This window comes from Symsagittifera roscoffensis, chromosome 3 (assembly GCF_963678635.1).
Source record: "Symsagittifera roscoffensis chromosome 3, txSymRosc1.1, whole genome shotgun sequence".
NCBI classification, from domain to species: domain Eukaryota; kingdom Metazoa; phylum Xenacoelomorpha; order Acoela; family Convolutidae; genus Symsagittifera; species Symsagittifera roscoffensis.
In genome coordinates, this window is record NC_087064.1 from 50,963,970 (window position 1) to 50,987,408 (window position 23,439).

At 35.5% G+C, this 23,439-nt stretch overlaps 2 protein-coding genes across 2 annotated transcripts; both read left to right on the forward strand.

Annotated features, from left to right (window-relative positions):
- Positions 1-830: 830 nt before the first annotated feature.
- Positions 831-2,304, forward strand: LOC134841302 (alpha-centractin-like). The gene has a single exon (XM_063857196.1). It carries the CDS (start codon positions 861-863, stop codon positions 1,986-1,988), a length of 1,128 nt encoding a protein of 375 aa, XP_063713266.1. The 5' UTR covers positions 831-860; the 3' UTR covers positions 1,989-2,304.
- Positions 2,305-2,553: 249 nt separating this feature from the next.
- On the forward strand, positions 2,554-23,165 carry LOC134842773 (fermitin family homolog 2-like). Its single transcript, XM_063859256.1, has 13 exons — positions 2,554-2,856; positions 4,318-4,551; positions 7,546-7,719; positions 8,007-8,118; positions 8,463-8,691; positions 9,027-9,253; positions 9,569-9,714; positions 9,946-10,046; positions 10,428-10,715; positions 11,964-12,113; positions 16,339-16,444; positions 16,614-16,716; positions 22,005-23,165. The coding sequence occupies exons 1-13, from the start codon at positions 2,685-2,687 to the stop codon at positions 22,168-22,170; spliced, it is 2,208 nt and encodes a 735-aa protein (XP_063715326.1). The 5' UTR covers positions 2,554-2,684; the 3' UTR covers positions 22,171-23,165.
- The last annotated feature ends 274 nt before the right edge of the window (positions 23,166-23,439 follow it).

Below are 23,439 nucleotides of genomic sequence, written 5' to 3' on the forward strand. Positions count from 1 at the left end.
ATAAATTATACACAAGAAAAACCCCTTCAACAATGTTTTAATTTTCAATATTCCTAAACATCAATTAAGGGCTCAGAATTTATGAAAAACCCAATAACTTGTAAAGAAAGCTCATGAAATTGAGAAATTATTGTTCCGACTTTTGATACGAAAGTAACGGAATAATTGTGCTCGGGGTGGGTTTTTTTTTCTTCAGACAAATTTCGACTTTTTAACTAGCCATTTTTGACGGAATTTTTTTAATCATTCAAAACGTATTGTTGTCCTGAGCTTAAATTTGAAAAGATATTTCACCTGTGATCATTTTTCGTAAAGTTATGAGGGTTTAAAGATTGCCATTTTGGCCAGTTTGACCAATTTAGAAAAATAAATGCGCGATAGAATTTGCGCAATTAACGCGTAAGCGGAGATTTAATCCGTCTTATAAATCGTTCCAAATTGGTTGAACTAAGCTTATTTGCCATAATTGATTTGTTACAAGGAACGAAATCTCTCTTTTTGTACTTTATATGGCGTGTGGGGGGATGATTTTCATAAAAAATTTCAAATTTTAGAAAAAAAAAATTTCGTTTTATTTTATTTAATTTTTTTATGTTATTACTGCTGCTCCATAAACCTTGAAGGCGGTCGGAACATTCAGGGCTTCGCCCTGATACGAGCAGTTTTGTTACAAGTTTCAAATTAATCTCATTTTATCAATTTTTGCCAAAAATTTTGGCTTGAAGTCCCTTGTTTTACGATTCGGCTTGAAGTCCTGCAGGCTTGATGTCCGGCACCCCTTGTCCATTCATATAACCGAAATTTTTAACAAAATTTTTGAATTTTAATTTTTTCAGTTTGAATGCTGGTTTTGCAGAACAATGGATAGCTACGACCTTTTAGCGAATCAGCCTGTAGTCATCGACAATGGTTCAGGGACGATCAAAGCTGGCTTCGCTGGGGACCAGATTCCTAAATGCGTATTCTCGAGTTATGTAGGCAGGGCAAAGCATCCACGAGTAATGATTCAGCCTGGAACTTTAGATGCAGATTTCTTAATTGGACCAAAGGCAGAAGAACATCGAGGGCTATTGACGATTAAATATGCAATGGAACACGGTATAGTTCAAGACTGGAATGACATGGAAAAAATTTGGCAGTACATTTACTCGAAAGAGCAGCTGTCAATTTTTCCCGAAGAGCATCCTGTGTTGCTGACAGAAGCACCTCTGAACCCTAGGAAAAACAGAGAACGTGCTGCAGAGCTTTTCTTTGAATTGTTCAATATTCCTGCACTTTTTGTGTCTATACAAGCAGTACTGAGTCTTTACGCTTCAGGACGCACAACAGGAGTGGTATTGGATTCTGGAGATGGTGTATCACATGCGGTGCCAATATACGAAGGCTTTGCTCTTCCACATTCAATCATGCGATCTGAGGTTGCAGGCAGGGAAGTAACCAAGTACTTGAAGCTATTGCTAATGAAAGAGGGTCACAACTTTGTGTCTTCCGCTGAAAAGGAAATCGTTAAGGATATCAAAGAAAAGACTTGTTATGTGTCATCAAACGCTTCGAAAGAAGAAGTTGACAAACTGACCTATCAACTTCCAGACGGGACATCAATAGACATACATAGTTGCCGTCATCAGGCACCAGAAGCCCTGTTCAGACCGGATCAGATAGGAAGTGAAGCGGATGGTATTCATGAGCTGCTCGGGAACTCGATAGCCAAATCAGATTTAGATTTGCGCAAGACTCTGTACTGTAACATTGTGTTGTCGGGAGGGACTACTTCGTTTCGAGGATTCGGCGACCGATTGTTGAGTGATTTGAGAAAGGTGTCGCCAAAAGATGCAAAAATTAAAATCTCAGCTCCACGTGAAAGGATTTATTCAACATGGATGGGCGGCTCAATTCTTGCATCTCTTGATACATTCAAAAAGATGTGGGTGTCTAAGAAAGAGTACGATGCTGAAGGTCTGAGAGTGATTCACAGGAAGACGTTTTGAATTGAATCAACGCATATTAACGAATGAATCAGACGAAAGAAAAAAATAGGCTTCTAATTGCAAAATAGATTAGTGTTTTGTTGGGTCGCAGCAGCATGGTTGGTTGCTCTAAATGTTAATTGAAAATTTAGGTTGGCAGTCACTCTTTCATAAATTTAGTTTTCGAAGTGCCTCGTTAATTAACTAATGTAATATTTTTCTTAATTTGCTGCTGATCTGACCCGGCCTTAATTCTTTTGAACTTGTCCAATTAATCACATCTTTTTTTTTATTTCAAATGGTGTCAGTTTCAAATGAATTGAAATTATAGAAATGGTTTTTTATTTTAAGTTTTTGTTAGCGTTTCGCAGAGCAAACTTGCAAAGAATTGAACGTCTATTGTTAAACATCACTTTTGAAAGAGACATCTCCAATTTATTGCTTAGCAAATAGGAGGAAAGACTAAGAGGAAATTTTAAAGCCATTTTATATTGTCTTAGTCAGATTTGTACTTAACGGACAAGAGAATTACAAGAAATGTGGGTATATTTCATTCTGCATTAGCCTAACATTCCAACCCTTTCTAGATAGTACGGTGAAAGTGAGATCGATGTGTTGTAGTTGCGATTAAGATAACACACACACTGCTGCAATTTGTTTAATCGAGCTACTGTTGGTTGGCCGAGATCTGAATCTGAATTGAGTTCTGAGACTGAAATGAACAGTCGAGGTGGTACAGCAACAGGATCTGACGCGGAGCCACTATGGCCCATAACCGTGGAAGTAGTGGGACTTCCGGGGTCTGAGAGACAATCGAGGAAAGTGTCCGTGGAAGTCAATGGACATACCCATGTTGGAAACTTGTGCGACATGATATCACGCAAAGCAGGTTCGGTTTTTGTTGTTTCCTCTTTTTTGGAAAAGATAATTTGAATTAAAATTGATCGCGCTATATATAAGTTTTGTAAATTAAAAGGCCTCTTGTTTGATCGGTATCTCATTTAGTTTTTATTTGAAATGATATCATTGATGTTTACACTAGCGATCAGTTAAGTGAATTATTACGAACCTTCTGTTTTTCTAACCTAACTCGCAAATAAAAGTGTTCACTTATTTGGAAATTTCACCGTAGCATTAGACATTGCATAGCATCTGTTCTCTGTTTTATTTGTGGCTTGTGTTTGGCGCCTATTAAGCGTCCGTGACTGAGTGGCTTGTGTGTGCGACTCTTAATCTCTAGGTCGCAGGTTTGAATCTCAGATGTAGCCAATTTTTTTAAAATTAGTTCGAGGCTTATTTCTATTTTTTTCTTATTGCACTTTATAGAGCTGCTTTTTGTCGTGATCTCGCTAGTGTTTGCGAAGCGAAGCTTTGCCTCTGTGTAGGATTATTGAGATTATTTCAGAAACCATTTTCTGCTCTGGAATCTTAATATTTGATTAGCTTGCTGGATTTGTAATAACTGTGTGTTTTTGATAGCATTAATAATCGGTTCTTTTCCACTCCCCACCACATTTCAAATTTTCCGTTTTTATAGTTGTTTTACGTGCCATAGCGGCTACATTCGTGATACTACGATGTGAATCATGAAGACATATCTGTTCACAATTCTTATTTTAATCATCATGCAAAATTTCATTGCATTGTGACAACGTTAAATTAGTTTTTAAAACTTGAATTTCAAATAGGGAGGGGGCAAGTGGAAAAGGAGAAGAGACCAAGAATCCAAATCCAGTGTACGTCTAGAAAAGGTTAAATGCTTGCGTTATCGAGAGGAAGTGCCTTTTAATCGGAAACTAGATTTTTCCCGTAAACGACTTTTCCTAAAGATCTGTAAGAAATTGTACTTGCTTCATTATTGAACCACTACAACTTTCTGGCTCCTTTCCATTTGGTTTAGAGGAAACGCGTTGGAAACTTTTATGGGCAGAAAATAAATTAACTTTTGATTATCTGGTTTTTTGTCAACTTATTTTCCTAGGCTTTATTATTGTAATGGTACTCGTAATTGAGTTTCAGTTTGCTAAAAAATGTTCTATGAAACCCAGTTTTCTCTATAATTTTAGAATTAATTTTTGTTTTTCATTTTTTAATCTTAAGACAAGGTGCCATTGGAACGTTTTAAGGTAGTCCCGATATGAATGGATGGGCGTCATAAAATAAAACTGCTTCCCCTTAATATGGTCTGATTCCAGAATGGCCCAGCTTGGCAAAGTGAAACGTCTCAATTTTGAATACTAATCAGAGTCTTTTTATTTGAGCTCTGAAATTATCGAGGGCCCCTCATTTTTGTCAACAAAATGTGGTATATGGCTTCGACATTTAAGAAATTAAAAGTAATTTATTTCAGATCTACAAATCGATTGGAGCAACTATGCGTTGTGGTGGCCGAAGAACAACGTTTGGCTCCTCAATGGTAGCTTCACCCTGGACAACTGGGAAATCGGAGCCAGAGATGTGCTGGAATATGCACCCAAAGTGTACCCTGCGCAGATTATGTTACCAGACATGCAAGTGTTCCGATTTGAAGTGGACTTCTCGAAAAGGACATTCGACGTAGTCAAGGACATTTGTCGCAAACTATGTAAGTGAAATGCTTTCTGTCATGTTACGTTGACAAGCAGTTGGATATAGTGAAAAAGTAGTATACCAAAAAGAATTATTGTTCATGTTCACAATAGGTTTTTCAGAGGACTTAGTGGTTTGAGTCCCCACCAGAGCTTTTTTCGATATATATTTCATTTTTTCAGCTTTATGATCTTCGTCTCTTATTGCGGCAGCCTTCTTTATCAAATTAATTACACTTGCGATAGAAAGTGTATTGCAACCGGGTACTTTTTCCCCGTAAATAACTTTGTTCACCGAATGGTTAAAAATAGCTATATGAAAATTGACGAATTATTAATTGTCTGCTTATGTTTTGCCGGTTTAGTTGCCACACCGTAAAATAGTTTTTTTTTGCTGTACGCAATTTACATTGTAGTTGCTTTTAGTGTTTTGATTTATATTCTGTTTAAGAGTAATGAGCGTAGTGAAGACTCATGCAGGTCTTGCTGATTTTTTTTTCAGGAAAAAGTCTTAAAATACTCTTAACTACAGATATGCGTTCATACATATTTATGAAATCTCTTAGGTATATATAAAAGAAAGAATAAATTTCTCCGGTCATTCATTACATAAATTTGGCAATTCATCGTTATAAGTAATTATTAAAATGAGAATCGGAGAGGATAGACAACGGGGCCATATGGCACACAAACGCCTACCCTAGCTATGCATGCTTCTTTCACTATCAGGAAAAGATTTTTTTTTAATTGTTTTTTTTTGAATTTGTATATGCACTTTTTGAGTTCAATTGAAATTCATCTGCTGAAAGTTATGCAAAAATCACTCTCCAAATAGGAACGTAGAAATGGCGCAAAAAATGTGAACGATTTCTAGTTTCTAAAGTGGAATTTAATTTCTAAATTTTCCAGCGGAATAAAAACTTCACCTATTGATCGTTTTCTCAAATTGGGTCAATTTTTTTTTTAAAAAAAAGCACCAATAATAAATTGTTCTTGAAGTTGGAAGAGATGTAAGGGCATATATGTTTTTCTCAAAATTAAAAGGTGAAGTTTATTCAAAAAACAAGTCAGTGCTTTTTCTGTTTTTTTTTGTGTTCATTACTCTTTTCCAACTTTCACTTGGCTATGTTTGTAATTTTACTTGCGTTGACTTCGTATATATTTGTTTTTCGCTTAAAAACTTAGGCCTATATTTTATCGGTTTAGTGGCCTAATATTGCGTCGTTTGATGACAGTAGAAATTGTTAATATGCGTTTGTTGATGATTTGAGAAAAAGGGACTCGAACCTTTTTAATTAGTTTTTATCTCTTTTGATTCATTTTTTCGTCTGAAACGGTTTCTGCTGAAGTACTTGTGGCTTTTTTACCACTCGGTAAGTTTTCTTCAGATGTTGATTTCACATTCGGTTGTCTTGACATATTTTTTACCAGCTTTATTCATTTTGATAAGTCACTTTCGGCGAGGGAGACATAATAATTTTTTTGTCTTAAATTTTTCGATTTCGGCTTCTTCCCAGCCTATATTTTGGCTTAGTGGATTCAAATTGTTTCATTCGTCGAGCAAATAAAGTTTTGAATGTGTGTGTCTATTTTGTGGGATCTGTTATGTCTTTAGTGTCTTGTAATTTTTTTTTTCGGCGTAGAGGGTTTCTGCTGAGGTAAATTCGGCTTTATTACAGCTTGGTAAGTTTTCTTACGATGCTAAATTCACATTCTATTGTCTTGGCATGCTTTTTTCAAACTTAGCTTCATTCAAATTTTTCCCGGTTGTATCGCAAATAGTGCGAAGCTCCGCTTCGCTTCTGTTACTCTTGCGATAATCAAGGGTATTGCAACTGAGTACTAGAAGTTTTCCTCAGATTAATTTTTTTTTCAGAACTAATCTCCCCTAACGTTATGTAGAGCAGAAATGTCTTGTCTAACTTTAGTCAAAACAGATATATTTTGAGTATGTTTGCGTTTTAAATAACCGTTGAGTTCGATTTTTTTTTTACAAAAACCGTTTCTCAACTTGAAAGAATTATTCGGCTTGATTGATTTCAGCTTACGCTATAGCAGTTCACTCATCTCATATTGCCTTCTTTGAAATTTAAATTGCAACTTGAAGTCAAAACGGCAACGGAGACTGAAATGTATAACAGTTTAAATTGAACATTCAGCCAAATATATACTTTTGCTATGAAAGAGTTTCATTCTAATGTAGGTTTTCAATCAAATTTTTTTATATCACCCAGAAGGGTATGACATTCCTTTTTCGGCTCAACGAGCGTCTTTTAATTCTGTTAGATTTGTTGCATTATGTAAGTTAATTCTAATTATACGTGGCCAATTGTCTTTCTGGACATACTTTTCTTAAAATGATTTTCAGTGATATGAACATTTATGTAGTTCTAGTTTTTTTCCTTTTTTTAAGACTTATTGACTTGCGTCTCATGCTTGTCATGCTATGTGTCAGAAGCGACCCGTTCCTTTTTGATAATCAGAAAGAAGACCCAATTCTCTATCTTCAATGAGAACTCAGTAACTGCAACTATTTTAGACTGGTATAAAATGCACCATTTATATACGTTCAATTGAAATTCATCTGCAGTGGAATAAAAACTTTACCTGTTGATCCAGTTTTCTCAAGTTGGGTTAATGTTATCAAAACTGCGCTAATCAAAAATCGTTCAACAAATTCAAGGAGCTATAAGGGCATCTGTTTTTTTCTTTGAAATTCGAAAGTTGAGATTTTTTCAACAAAGACAGTGTTTTTTATCTTTAACATGATTTATCGCTACGTGTGGAAGCTCCACTTCGCCGGTGTCTAAATTGTATTCAACATCTGCTTCCAAAAAACGCAAGATTGTTCCATATGCAAATCTCGACAGTATTGTGTTGTTTTGACCTTGCTAAATAAAATGTTTCTTGCATTCAAAGTTTGGATTGTCTCTTTATCTCGAACTCATTTAAGAAGTCGACACGAGGTGAACATTTAAGACGTAGAAATTGCTACCCATGTTTCGTTTCAGTCATCAGAAGAAGCGAGGAGTTGTCTCTGTACAGATATAGAGTGGCACAGACAGAGAAGGAGAGGAAACAGCAGGATGATGCCTCTCCCCTCCCCCTCAACTCCACGCTATCCACCTTCCACAACTCAACTCCTCTCCAATTCAACTGCCCCACCATAGACGAGTTCATACGCCGTAAGTTGGAGTTGGTCTTGTTTGCAATGCGATCTAGTTGCTAGTTTTGTGTTTGTGTTTTTGCCTGCTCGACGCATCCTAACTTAATCGTAATTAAAGGAAACCAAGAGAGTAGTATCATGTCATGCCAAAATTAAGTCGCTACGATTGCGATTGCGTGGTCAAAGCTGCATCAAGTTCACAGGTTCATTATAGATTGATTTGTATTTGTCCCTCAAATAGTTTTTATGGCCTCTCTGATACCGTGTGCAAATAATACGATTATAAATGGTGTTTTATGACTTCAGAAAAGGGCGTGGTTCCTTTGGAGAAGACGCCAGTGCCACTCCCAGACAGTAGTCACTTAGCGTTGTTGCCTTGCACCCGAAAAGTAGTCGACAAAGTCAAATACTCTTCAGGGTAAGATTAATGTCTAATTCATTATGTAAGTAGCGTTTTTTGTTTGAATTGCAACGGATTTTAGATCACATTTTAGAGCGAAGAAATTGAGCTATCGTGTACTTAGTTCGGAAATTTTATCTGCCAATCAGTTTCTGCAAATTAATGAAATTGCCAAAAACGCGCCATTGCGCTCAAAAGGGGAATTGAATTTCTTTTTGTTCATTGATCTGGTCAATTAAATTATCCCGCCAATTCTGAGCGGACTCTGTCCAGGAATTACTTGGGTATTTTGTATTGCTTTGCCACCTGGATCTTTTTCTTGTTCGAACTTTTTTCATGTTCTGGATAGCTTATTGTTTCAGTTGGTTGACGTCGGCAATATCTCTCATGCAGCAGGAGGTGCGCAGTGGAGATCTGCTGATGCTGCGCTTTAAGTACTCCACGAACTTAGACCTGGACCTGAGGAAAGACTCAGTGCGCATCAACCAGCTCTATGAACAGACCAGACTGGCCATTCTCAATGACGACAGCGAACTCACTGTGGAGGAGGCGGTTGTTCTGGCTGGGATCATGTATCAAGTCGACTCACAGGTAGACAATCATATGGTTCATTTGGATCAACTCAATTTTAATACAAATCAGTCAGAACTCTGAAGAAATTTGGAAAGCTAGAATTTGTTAAATCATGCTTCGTCAAATCATGCGCTGTCAAAAAAGGTCTGCACACATTTCCTCCCTCTTAAATTCAGTGGCACATTTCGCCCCTCACTAGTTTCGGCTCTAATATATTACCCACAAAATGCCGTAATAAGTGTGAGTCGAAATGTGCCACTAAGTTTTAGAGGGGTGAAACGTGCCTTGATTCGTCTTAAAAGTATTAGGTTGTTTTATCAGTTCATGAACAGAAATTTTCAAGTTTTTTACAGACATCAGTGCCCCAATTGAGTGAAATGTCGACTGGACGAAATGGTGCGCAGGGGGGATCCATGAATGCAGGTGACATGGGTGACGGAGGAGTACACGAGACAGATATTGAATCAGAATTGAATGATCTCCAGCTGGAGTTAGAGGGAGCTAATAACAACAGTGCCTCTGCCACCAAACCCTCTTTGACAAGAGAACCCATGTTGCAGAATATAGTGAAAGTCTCCAGGTATAATGAAAAACATATCCTAAACGAAGTGAAAATTAAACTTGACAGTTATCACTGAGGTAGATCTCGGAATGTGATACTGTTTAGGATACTGTTTTACTATTAGTTTTAGCAGCTTTCTTAGATTATAGTCTAAACTTTCTGCTCTGGCTGGGGTTTTTTTTTCAAGTTAAACAACCACGAGGCTAAGCATTAAAGCTAAATAAATTTATGGCTTACATTCAAGAACCACCGTTTGAGTAATTGTGTGATTTCTATCCTGAATATATGCGAAGTCAAGAAGTAGAAATGGGCGTTTGTTTTTGTGTGTAACAGAAAGAAGGACTCTAAGCTGGCGACTATTGGCAAGTCCAAGTTGTTCTCCTGTACCCTGCACAGATTCAAACTGACCATCTTCGACAGGAGTGTGGAGGAAACAGGACCCACTCAAGAAAAAATGCTCAATCAGCTCAACGTCAAAGGTTACTACGCCCCCATATATGAAGAGTTATGGGCCGAAAGTATCAATGAGTAAAATGAAGCTTGCATTTAAATGTCGATAGCAGGAACGGATGTTTTGTAGCATTGAATGAAGAGATAATCGATGAAATGCGCTTTTCTCTTTTAAAAAGTCATTTTTATCTTGCGCAGCCATAGTTATTTCTTACATGTTCAATGAAAACCTGTTTTTATTTATTTTGAGTGATTTGCAGGCTGTGAGGTTGCTCAAATAGGAGAGGGTTCCAAGTTCAAGTTGAAATTAAACGTGGACACGGGGTCCGGCATGGAGGAATATCATCTAACCGTAGACGATGTAAGTTCAAAGTGCAGTAAGTTCATAATTCCTTTCAAAAGTGGATATAGAGTGGATAAAAGGCGCGATTTTACTTGTTAGATTCGAAATAATTCCCATAGATGTCTTAAAACTTTTTGAGTGAGCTCTTCAAAACCCGTCAATCCTGAAAATGTTCACAATTTATTTCTTGACCTCTCGAAGAAACTCTAGATTCTCTACTGAGTCAAATAAAAACCTAAGTTTCTATTATTCAGTAAGCTGCAAAACAGATAGAAGAAATTATTGTAACAACTTGTACGCTGCCAGTCCCACTACCGTATTCAGTGTATATTCAGTGGCAGCTGCAGAACAGTTCTCAATATCGTAAATTGAGTTAATATCTTCTGTTTAATTTCCTAGGTTAATACCTACGCAAAATGGTACGTGGCTCTCCAACTAGCAGGTCGAGGTCATACAATGGCAGACGGCAGCTTCGAAAGCCAACTGCGAGACACCAGAGAGATGCTGCAGTACAGATCGGGTGGTGGGGATGCTTCCTCCGCTGCAGGCCTGTCGGCACCTTCCACCCCCAAGAGGAACGGCGTGGCGTCGAACGGAACGCCGAAGCATGCGGACTCATCATTATTGGAAACGATTCAAGTAGAGTTGTATCTCAGCCCCAGATTTGCAAAGAAGTTCAAGAAAGATGTAAGGCAATTTCTATTTAAACGCATTGTGGTTCAATTGAGGCTGGAAGTTTGGTTCTAAATCAAGGTTAGCTATTGTAAGATAGCAATAGTTTAGTTAGTTTTACAAAATTATCCTCCAGGTTTAGAGTTGTGGCTGTTTAACTAGAAGAATAGTTTTCTGAAATCTAAATGAATTTTGGATATGACGAATTTTTACACTTGCGATATAAGAGTTATATTATCGAGAATTAGATTTTTCCCTTCTCGCAAATGTTTTTGCTTGTGTACGCGAAGTGCAACTTCGACTCTGTGTAAAAGGAAGGCGAACCCCACTATTGAACAGTAAAAATATAAAGGTCACGAAAAACGTGATCGACTACTTATTTTGAAAATGGAATTTGATCATCAGATTTCCTATCAAAATGAAAATTACCCATTGATCCAGTTTTCTCAAATTGGGTTAATTTCATCAAAAAAGCACTAATCGTTAATTGTTCGCGAAACTCAAAGAGCTCTGAGGGGATATGTTGTTTCTTTACAGTTCGAAAGTTGAAGTTTTTTCAAAAAAACAAGTCAATTTTTTTTCTGTTTCCTTGAGTTAATTACTCTTTTCCAACTGTCAGTTGGCTATGTTTTGAATTGCATTTCTGTACATAGTTTGATTTTATGTTTTCCAATTGATTACATGCAAAAATAGTGTGGATGACTTTAATTTTTCTATTTCAAATTGTCACATTCAAAATATGTCTATTTTATTTGGTGAAACTTTTTGCTGCACACCATGGGCAATTTATTAGCATAATTAGCTGCTTTACTTTGGTGGCTAATGTTGGTACCTTTTCAAGCAAACATGGCGCAGATGTGGGCACATCTGCCCCACAAACTCGAAGTCGGGTTTTCGATTTTAGCATATAGCAGAAGTTTTGTGTTTCATGGCTTATTTGAACCGTTTTTCTTTATATCACGTTTTTAGGCATTAAGGCAGTGAAGACCTTTACATAGGTCTTGATGATTTGTTTGGAATTGTTTTTGGAAAAACTTTTGAATATTGCTGGCCGTCAATTATTTTTTTTGCGGTTTGACCTTCGGTTTTTTTTTTTTTAATTCAATTCATTTCTTTAGCATTTGGGTTCATTTTGCAAGTCCAATACTATCATAACATTAACTTGATGCAAATGAATTTGAATATTGCCTCAGATACTTCACACGACATTTCTTTGGGATCACATGCTTAGAATACGATGTATGGATATGTTTATGATTCCAGGCGGCTTCCCAGGTGGTGAAGGGCAGTGGTCAGGTGGCAGGCATGGGGTACATAGAGGCGAAGAAGCAGCTGATCTCCAGATGGAATGACGTCAAACTATCCGACACACAGTTCTTCCTCTGCTCCGTCAGACGAGGCATGAAGCCAGTGGTGAGTAGTGATGTCACATGTTGATACAACAAAAAATATGGTCAATATAGATCTAGTTGTACATTGCTTGACTCAAATGATGCAAGTCTGTTGTTAGATTCCCTCTGTGGATTTTTTTCGAAGATGGTTTTGTAAAGCCTGCCATTTTTCCCATAGTTGTTTAATGTATTCTTCGAAGCGTTATGCGGTTAGATTGACCTTAAAAAAAATAAAATTGAAAACAGTTAACAGTGAGGTAAGTCGCCTATTCTTTAAATTACCAAAAGTTCTAAATATGTACGGTACATTCACAATATTGTTCTTGATTGCTGAAATTATTAAATAACGCTCTTAAATGCAGGGAATGATAGTAGCAAAAAGTTAGCCATCTCATTCTACGGTACCACTTTTATGGAGCATATACTGGATACTAGATAAATTGGATATTGCTGATGCATGATACTTGTTTAGTTGCAATAAACCTATTTAATTTTTATCAAATTGGATTAATTTTATGAAACGATTGCCACCCAATTTGGAAGAGCTTTAACGCGATGTTTTTCTTCGAAATTCAAAAAATTCGGTTTCTCAAGTTTAATGAAAATTTTCCAAACTTTTTGTTGGCTATGATCAAATGATGTCAACTATGAAAAAAAATTGTAAAAAAATGCTTTATGGTGATATATAATTTTTTGAAAATTCTCCAAAAATTAAATCATTTTTTCCGGTCTCATTGAGTTCATTGACACTATTCTAATTGTCTGTTGGCTATGTTTGAATTAAATTTTCAGATATTTCTTGAAGCTTGAGTGAATTCGGGAGCTCTCAATGGTGTAATATTTTCTCATTAGCAGAAATAATATCCGCTCGCGTTTCAATGTGTTTATGATCTGAAACGAAACTTTGTATATTTGTGTTCAAAGCAGAAAGAAACATGAGACTAAACACATAGATCAAATCGTTTCGAAGGGCTCGTGTGGCTTTGTAGAACCTACTTTGTGTTCGAGTTTGTTTATCTATTGGGTTATGTTTTATGTCAGCGCTCTTGAGGCAAAGCAGAGCCCAATCAGCCATTTGAGTTAAAGTGTGTTTGCCTTTGTCATGTAGTACTTAATTTTACCTTCAGTCAAACAGTTTAATTTTATAATCAAACATGGTTTAACTAAGTTGCGATAAAAATGTGTGTAAATGTCTGGACCTCTACGCCAGACAAATATAACATAGCCAAGTGCAGGTTATGCTTAGACTTTTTTATTTTCTCATTAGTTTTTTTTCGCCTACAGTTATCGCAAAGTTGCAAGAAAAAATTAGTTTAGGTCCCTTCGGGGAGTCTATTGATTTGTATAGGAAGTCGCGCTAGCAGCTTAAGCGTTGATGACACTTGCGACCTGAGTGCATTGCGGTTACTTTTAGCAGTTTTATCAACGGTAATTTTCTAAAACTCATAGTTGTCATGGTCACTTTTCTACTGATTTTCACTCAAGCGGAGCGTAGTGCGATAGTACGATGCAGTTTTTTTTTCAACTTAAGTCGCAAAAAGTACTTCTTGTTGTGGTACTTCTGCCAATGTGGAAGAGTTACTTAATGGGGCACTTGGGAAGCAGCAGGCAGTATAATACTACATGGTTTGACCTTTGTTTGTTCAAAATTTAACACATTTGATGCTTTTTTAATTCATCAACTGAACCGAAAAAAGTTATTTGTTTTTTTTTTGTTACAGTATAATAATTTACTTTTCCGAAGCAAGTGCCTTGTAATCGGGAAATATTCTTTTTTCCCGCAAAAATTTTTCTTACTAATTCGCAACTTATATATTTTAACACTATCGAGCTTTAGCGAGCGTAATGTAAATTTACTACTTCATTTTTTCTAACTTAAGTCGTCAATATTGGTCTTACTTTTGGGCACCTTTAGAGCTTTTTGATAGCATGTGCTGTTTTTCGATTGGAAATAATTTTCTTCGCAATTGAGCATTTTTTGAAATTCATAATTTATACATAATTTGGCGTCATGCTTTCCAATTATAACATGCAAAGTTAGCATTGATGCCTTCAGCTTGTTAAGTTCCAAATTATTATTTGCAAAAGGTTTCTTTGCACTTGGTCTAGAGGTAACGGCGTCGCCTGTACATTCAAACGTCTGGGGTTCGGGTCTCTGTCGGACCTTGTTTTTTCTCGGTATGTATGCAAATGAAATTTTTCTCCAGTAAAAATTCATTTGCGGGACTTTCGTTTTTCTGCTTAAGTTTTTCTGTTTTGATTGCCACATAAAATATTTATTTCTGTTCTGTGAGCAACTTTCATTGTATTTGCAAGTGGTGTTTATTGTAGTTTCAGGAGGGAATTAAACGATTTTTTTTAAAATATTTTTTGGGGCAACTTGTGTTTGCTCAAGTAGTGTCGGATGTGTTGTCTCTTGGTTAGTTTTGTTCCGTTCCTGATTTATTATTCAAATATCGGCATGTTTGCCTAGAATGAACTTCTATTGCTTCATACGATTTTTTAATTTTAAAACCTGTTTTTTTTCAATATTTTGCAATTTTTTTTTGAAAAACTGTTTCAAATGTTTGTGTTATATCGCAAGTGGGGAGAAGCTCCTTTTCGCCTCCGTGTTAAAATTCGCTTTTTAATCCGTGTTAAAAAGCAATTTGGTTCTAACCACAGCATCATAATAAAATTATGATTTGAAGAAATTTTCCGACTCAACATATCTCGCAATGTTTTTGAAATGCAAAGTTTTTACGCTTGTGACTAGCAGCAAGCGTTATCAAATGGGAATATGGACTTTTTATAACAAATCATGCTTTCAAAATTATTTAATCCAAAGTTAGTGTGGAGGCCTTCAGCTTGTTATATACCAAATTATTACAGTACAAAGTTTTTTGTAGTTGTATTTTGCTACATCGAATTGACAATTTATTCGCATATGTAGCTGCTTTATTTGTGAACAATGTCGATATTTAGATAACTAGTAGATATTTAGCGTTCGTGGCCGAGAGGGTAGGGCGTGGGACTCCAAATCTGGAGGTCGCAGGTTTGAATCCGCTGCGTGCTCGTTTTATTGCTAATGTTTGCGAATCGCAGCTTTGCCTCTGCGTAGATAATAAATTTCCAAGTTTTTACATGCAAAATTTGTGTTTTTTTTTTGAAATTTGAAGCTCCTTTGACCCTTGTCTTTGGTTTCTATAAAGGTGATTTGTAAAACTGTGTAGGGTAGTCATGTGGAATACATGAATAGCCGAAGACTGAGGATTGGTTCACGTAGAGATCTTTTGATTCGAACCTTTTGATTCGAAATTTGTCTTTTTCGACCCTAATTGAGCTATTTGGCGTTTTCTCGCTTGATTTTGCGTAGCGCAGATTGGCCTCTGTCTAATAGATGGTAATTTTTCCCGTGTAAGAGCTGATTAATTTGGTTAATAGTCATTGAATGTAGCAGTGGCTCTTATATGGGGTCTTTTTGTTTTTGTTTATTTTTTCAGGAAAAGACTGAAATTTTGTTCATGCTCAAACTTCATTTTCCGCGGTTTAACGTTTGATTTCTTTTTAAGTTCAGGTTTTTTCCTTTGTTAAAAAGGAAGACAAACTCCACTATCGAACAGCAAAAGTGTATAAGTTACGATAAACATGACCGATGACCGACTTGTAGTTTCGAAAGTGGATTTTAATTTTAAGATTTCCTAGTGGAATAAAATGGTCATCTATGGATCTAGTGTTCTCAAACTATCCTTGAAATTCAAAGAGCTGAAAGAGCATATGTTTTTTTTTGAAATTAAAAACTTGGAGTTTTTCGAAAAATATGTTTTTTTTTTTCTGTTTCCTTGTTTTCATTATTATTTTAGGTAGCTTGAATTATAATCTAATAATAAGTGTTTTAATAATTTTTTTAGCTGAGCAAGCATTCTTCTCTTGTCGCTATGATATCTGGCTCATTTTTTGGCACATTGGAGGTGCTATGCGATGTGGGAGTTACTAGTTTGGTAATATTCATCGACAAAAAAAGTTCTCAAGCTTTAAATTGTTAGCTGTCAATGAACTAAGTGAATTTTTTGATGCCTAGTTGTTTTTTCGATTTTATTTTCCGAGACTTGGCTTTCCACTTGTTTAAGTTTCATGAACGTAGTAAAGATACTTAAATAAGTCTTGTTGGTTTGTTTTTTTTTCGCAAGACAGTTTTATAAGGACTATTGTATAGGATTAAAGTGTGTAAACGACCAGTCTAACTGTATGTTATTTGTTTTGTTCAGGAAAAAGGCATCATTGGAGTGTGTAGAGACAAGCTGATTCAGATGGACTTGAAGGGACAGGACATAGTGCAGACGTACAGATACTCCAGCATGGCTACCTGGACAAGTAAGCAGGCAACAAATTAACCAATATGCCGTTGAACTTTGCGCAAACAATAAAAATGATCAGTAGGTACACGTTTAAAGGTTTTTTTAGCGGGAAGTAAGCACCTAGCAGGCAGGTAATTAAAGTGCATTCAGACGTATTACTGAGGGGGACTTCTTGTGTGTTTTAGTCAACTGGCACAAGAATGAGTTGCTGATTAAACTGTCAGACATGGAGTTGTCTCTAGCCAGCGTGGAGTGCAAGATCACCGTTCTACACGAGTACCTCGGAGGGTAAGGGATTTGAGTTAAATAATCATTAGGATGTCGTATTCACTTGGAACGGTTCGGCTCCCTGGCGTTGCGTTGTCCACCAGAAAACCTTTAACTTAGCGAATACTGTTTAGCCATAGAATTTTATGATCTCAAAGACTTTATCAATAATAATTCATCTCGGAGTGCTATTGTTTACCCGGGATCTTTTAATGAGTTGTTGTTGTTGTTGTAGCTACATGGATCTCTGCTTCGAATTTCTGATCGGTTGTGTAGAGTTAGAGAATTCTCGTTTGTAATTGGTATTCGTTTTGTCGATCTATCACTGCAGTTCCCTAAGGTCTCTAGCGGCAAAACCGACGTAGAGCGGGAACCTGTTCCAGTGATAGCGTCTTTGTGCTACTCGACACCTCTCTGTATAGCACGCTCAAGAGAGAGGTTTGATGTGGTGGAAATATGCACGTTTTTAGTTAGTGAGGCAGTTTTTAGTTAGTGAGGAGAACCGAGAACAACTCCTGTTATGTGAGGTTATGTGTTAAACTGCAGATGTTTGGAAGCTTCTTCGGGCTTCTTCCACAATCTCTCGATGATAAGGGAGGTTGGGTGTACCCGGCAATTGAAGAGATATTCGGTGGTCCTGTGAAACATCTTATGCAGACGACGGTACATAGTTGATTAGTCTTTGAAGGTAACTATTTAAATAAGTCGAGTATCCGGATCTAAGTAGTGAGATTGTACATCTGGTTTTCCGGTCAAGTTTATTTTCGTTTGCAGATAATAGCGGGGGCATTCTTCCAAGTACGTTAGGTTTTCCTTCTCTGTAAAATTTCTGTACTTTGGTTTTCGATAAGCAAGTTGGTAGTTCAAGAATTTTTCAATCTTTGTTTTTCAATGATTGCTTGAACTTAAGATCAGCTTAGTGTATTATTACGAACCTTGTTTTTTCCAAACTCACTCGCAAATAAGTGTTTTTTAAAGTGTTCACCTATTTGGAAAATACACTGTAGCATTGGAAACTCCATAGCATCTGTTCTCTTCATTATTTCTGGCTAGTGGTTGGTGCATATGAAGCTTCTGCAGCTAAGTGGCTAGTGTGCGAGACTAAAGCTCTAGGTCGCAGGTTCGAAAATCAAAGGGAGCCAATTGTTTTTACTACTTCGAGGCTTAATTCTGATTTTTTTGCCCGGCAGAAACTGCTCAGAGAGCATTTCATTTTGTTTTCTAATCGGAAGTTTTTTTAAAAATTTCGTCGTGTAGGTGTAGGATGTCACTCATTTGTAAGCACCCTGTTGTTCTAAGTACTTTGTTCTGTTTGATTTGGAGGCGCTGCCAGTTAGTGTAACTTATAGTGGGGTTCCTAATGGGAGCTGCATAGTTCAAGCAACTCCTCCCAGTTGCCGTGTAAGTTGCATTGAGTGTTTCTTCGGAGCAACCTCAGTTTGTACCAGTAAGTTTTTTTACATAAGCAATATTGTTTCTTTTTTCAAATTGTGGCAGATATTATTGCAGTGTTCATTAAAGTGCAGTTGGTTGTCAAAAGTAACTCCTAGAATTTATGGATTGTGTGTTGTCGGGTAGTTTGGTGTCCTCGACCATTACATTTTGTTCGACAGAGAACTCATTATTCCATGTTGAAAAGTAGATGTTGATCTGTTTTCTTTTCAGGGGCCAGCTTTTTTGGCAAGCGGAGAACGAAGTGAAATTCTATGCCCGTTTTAAGCGTACAGTTTTTAGATAGTGGGGAGAACCGAGAAACTTTCCTGTTATGTGAGGTTATGCGTTAAGCTGCTGATGTTAGGAAGCTTCTTCGGGATTCTCTCACAATCTCGATGCTACGGGAGGTTGGGTGTACCCGGCAAATGAAGAGATCTATTCAGCTTGTTCCATTCCTCTCCGGTTTATTAGAATGAGAACTAGAAGCCAAGCCAGTAACAAGAAAATGAGCAGATATGATGGTTTTGGCTGCTCGGTTGATAAAACACGTGTTTGTTTTTTTTTTCTTTTTTTTCTCTTTTTTTATCTCGTTTTTTTTCTTCGTCTAGTTTTTCCCATCCTCTCTATCTCTCAAAACACTTTATCTCCTTTTTTCTCCCTTTGTTTCTAGGCACGAGACCGATGTAGAGTGAATGAATTTTGGTAGCCTGTTAGATGAGAGTTAGTGGTCCAGCCGCGTAGAGGTTCATTCTTAAATCGTTTTTTAGTAATAATCATAATATTAATAATAATAATCATAATCATAATCATAATAAGAATCATAATAGTAATAAATTTAATAATAATAATAATCATAATGTCAATAATAATAATAATCATAACCATAATCATCATAATCATAATAATAATAATAATAATCATAATAATAATCATAATAATAATCATAATAATAATCATAATAATAATAATAATAATAGTAATAATAATAATAATAATAATAATAATAATAATAATAATAATAATAATAATCATAATAATCGTAATAATAATAATCATAATAATCAATCATAATAATAATAATAATAATTATAATAATAATAATAATAATAATAATAGTAATAATAATAATAATCAGAATCAGAATCATAATAATAATAATCGTTTTAATAATAATCATAGTAGTAGTAGTATTAATCATACTAATAATATTAATAACAATAATGTTAATATTAATAATAATCAGAATAATAATCATAATAATGATATTAATAATCATAATAATAATCATAATAATATTAATAAGAATGATAATCATCATAATCATCATAATAATCATCATAATATTCATAATCATAATAATAATCATAATCATAATGATAGAATGTTTTCATATTAGAGTTTATTCAATAGACTTGTGTCAATATACCTCTATTATATATTTAAGTGCGGGCTTCACTATCTCGCCATGTTTAAGCTTTTACAACGTATTATTTTTGCATGCTTAAGCTATATCGTATATTGCAATGGTTAAGAATTTTTTTTCGAAATGCCAATTTGATTTTAGTGGTTATTTTACCGAGTTTAAGTTAAGCAGCCCAATATTGAAATAGGGGTTGCGAATTTGGCCTCCAATTTTGAATGCCCGAATCATTTTAGCTAACGAGATAAGACGATTTTTGAGATTTTTTCAAAAATTTTCAGAATTTTCAAATATAATTTACAAAACTTGAAATTCCCAACCTTGTAGTTGGATGCTGTCAGAATAATCTAAGGAGTTAAAAATCTTGCCTCCAAATATGACTGTTCAAGTCCTTGTTGTTTTCGAGATATGACGTTTTTTGTGATTTTTTCAAAAATTTTCAGAAAACATATAATTTTTTTTTCGCAAAATCTGAGATTCCCAACCCTGTTGTTGGGTCCTCTCAGAGTTATCTCAAAATTGCGAATCTTGCCTCCAAATATGACTGCTCAAATCCTTGCAGTTTTCGAGATATGATGTTTTTTGTGATTTTTTCAAAAATTTTCAGAAAATTTTAATTAATGGTTTCTCGAATTTTGAAATTCCCAACCGTGTAGTTTGATGCTGCCAGAGTACTCTAAGGAGTAACAAATCTTGCCTCCAAATATGACTCTTCAAATCCTTGTAGTTTTCGAGATATGACGTTTTTTGTGATTTTTTCAAAAGAAATTTCAGAAAACTTAAATTTATTTTTATCGCAAATATTGAAAATCCCAACCCTGTAGTTGGGTCATGTCAGAGTGCTCTCAAAGATTGCGAATCTTGCCTCCAAATATGACTGCTCAATTCTTTGTTGTTTTTGCCGTTTTTTGTGATTTTTTCAAAAATTTTCAGAAAGTTTAAATTAATTTTTTTTCAAAATTTGAAATTCCCAACGTTATAGTTCGGTGTTGTCAGGATACTCTAAAGAGTTGCAAATCTTGCCACATGCGACTGCTTACCTTACTTCTCAAATGCTTTTAGTTTCCGAGATGTGACGTTTTATGGTTTTTTCAAAATTTCTCAAAGAACCTATCTACAAAGACATTCAAAAAATTTGAAACTACTAACTTGATGAAGATACAACCTTATTGCCAGCGTACACGCAGGCGTCTCAAATCTTGTCTCTTAATATGAATGCTCAACTTTTTTAGTTTCGGAGATAAGACGGTTTTTTCAATTTTTTTTTCGGGAAACTTAGGTTTAAAAAAATTCACAAAATTTTGAATTCCTAACCCTATAGTAGGGTGCTCTCAGGGACTCTCAGTGGTTGCAAATCTGGCCTCCAAATTTCTCCAGGGGCCCATTGAGTTTTCGAGACGACGCTTTTAAAATGGGAATTAAAAAAATAAAACTCGAAATTACGAACAATGTAATTGGGTGCAGTCAGAGTACACTAAAAGTTTGCAGATGTTGTTTCCAATAATGCGGTTTTTCATGAGTTGTCGAAAAATTTCGAAGCACCGGAGGTGCGTTAAATGCTAGTAATTCTGATATGGATATGCAATACATAAAAAGGCCCGATGGGCCTTGTAAAGTGATGCCTTAATTAAGCAGTGCAGCTTCTGTTAAGTACTAAGAAGTTACAATTCTAAGGTAATAGAAGGGTTGTCCAAACCCTAGTACCTCATTTTTAGAAGAAAAAAAGATCTACTTTTCTTCATTATTTATGATGTATTAATCTCGAAAATCATTGAAAAAAAATTTTATAATCGACTATCATTAAGATTGCTGACTGTATCAGCGAACTGCAAAAAAATTCGAATTAAATTGAATAGTTTTCTAATCCGTACGCACCTATTTTTTTTTGACTTTTACCAATGAAATTGTCGCTGATAATTTTTTTACTCTAATGTTTCACTATCTCAATCTTTGAGTCCAAAATTGAGTTTTTAGGAATTAAATTTTCAAATCTTCACGTGAAATCTAAACAAAAGTTTTGAATAGCTCTTATATGTGCAATTCTTTCACTGAGAATATCTTGTAGGTTTCTTTAAAATATGTGACTGGCTGATATCTCCGTTTTTAAAAAAAAATATTCTCCGAGTTTGGTTTTCATTTCAAGTTTTTGTAGTGATGTTTTATTAGCTGTGCCGTACTCTACAACCCCATTTTGCAGTATTGGTTGAATGTGACTGAATTAGGTTTTAATTAATTGTGCTGTTGGTTTAGTACGTCACTTAATCGGTACAGTGGGTTTATCGTGGAGCATCGGGTTCAATTGACAATTTACTTGCCCCGTTTCCCACCTTCACACAATTTTAAATCGCAAAACGTTCTCCAATGATCCTTCATTTGATGATACAAAGACAATGAAACTGTTTGTAATAATAAGATTTTTTCGGGTTGTCGTTTCATTGAGAGGTTCTCTGTTTAGATACCAATTCATGGCCACTAGGTCCCCAGACCAGACAGATGTGGACGCGGAGATGTTCTACAAACTGACTTACGGGATGAAATCAGAGGAGGAGAAGATCGAGGAGCTGCAAAAGAGAGACAACAAACACGCAGGACTAATAACGCACTCAGTGCCTGGATTCTAGACTCACCAGGAACTGCACAGAAAGATGCTCGCATAAAATTGAAAAGAAGAAAAAGAGAGTTTTTGAAATTGAACAATGAGTTACTAAGCTTCTATCCACCATACTGAGAAGTGCTGGAAATCTGGCGAATGATGAGATGCCTGAATTCAAAGGCATTGCTGGGAATAAGAGAAAAGTTTATTATCAATACTATGGATACCAGAGATGAGATAGCATCAAAAAGCAATGCACAAAAAGTAGAAAACCAGAACGAAGTAAAGACTAAGAAAATATTGACTATTTGAGTAAAAGTGGAGATATAATTCAATCCCGCATCACTAGTTTAGAACGACGCTAGCTCTCTGTATTTTCACAATTGTCTACCTGTGATCTAATATTTGTTTCCTCTATTAACTTTCTGTCCAAAATTTTGAAATCTCATGGCTAGTTGACTAAATTAATTTGAATCAATAAATTTCAAAGTTTTGTGAAATTGCAATTCCGTAGAAAATCTCTGCGTAGCTTTTGTGCCACCTTTTAAAACTAACAGATTTCTAGTCTTGTTCGGAATGACTGAAAACTAACCTTTATTTTGAAAATTGTTGATTGGATCACGGTATTTAGTTTAACTATACATCTTTATGGGCTTGATTGATTCTAATCAGCAAGCTTCTCTTTGTTTATGTGCCAGTTCGAGATTATTGATGTTGTCTTGCATTTAAACCCTTAAACATTCAACCTAGCGAAAGTAATTACTGAAAGTTAATTAATTGCGATTGAAAAAACTTGAAATTTCCAAAGATAATGCGGATTTTTGGGAGTGCAATTGCTTTAGGTTATATTGATAATGAGTAGATCGTCTTTTTGTTTAAAAATATTCAAAGGTAGTGTTGTTTTCTTTATACTTGAATGCACTGTAAATTCTTATTTTTACAAACGTTTTGAACAGAACCTATTCACGCGTGAATTAAATATTGATCATGTTACATTTCAAATTAATTAATTCTTTTCCTAGAGGTTTTATGCGTGCAAGTGCTATACCAGATAGGGATCAAACTAAATTTCCAACTTATTTGCAAAGAAAGATCTATATGAATCCGACTCGATAATTATTAATATCCTGAGACGGACAGTTAACATGTTCCCAGGATATTAATAATTAAATGACGTTATTTTATATTACTATCATGAGGCCCAACTGTGTATTTTATGAATTGTAACCGGATTCCGCACTAAGCCGAAAACAGATTTGTCGCGGAGTCCGTAATGTTGCTAGTTTTTTATCTTTGC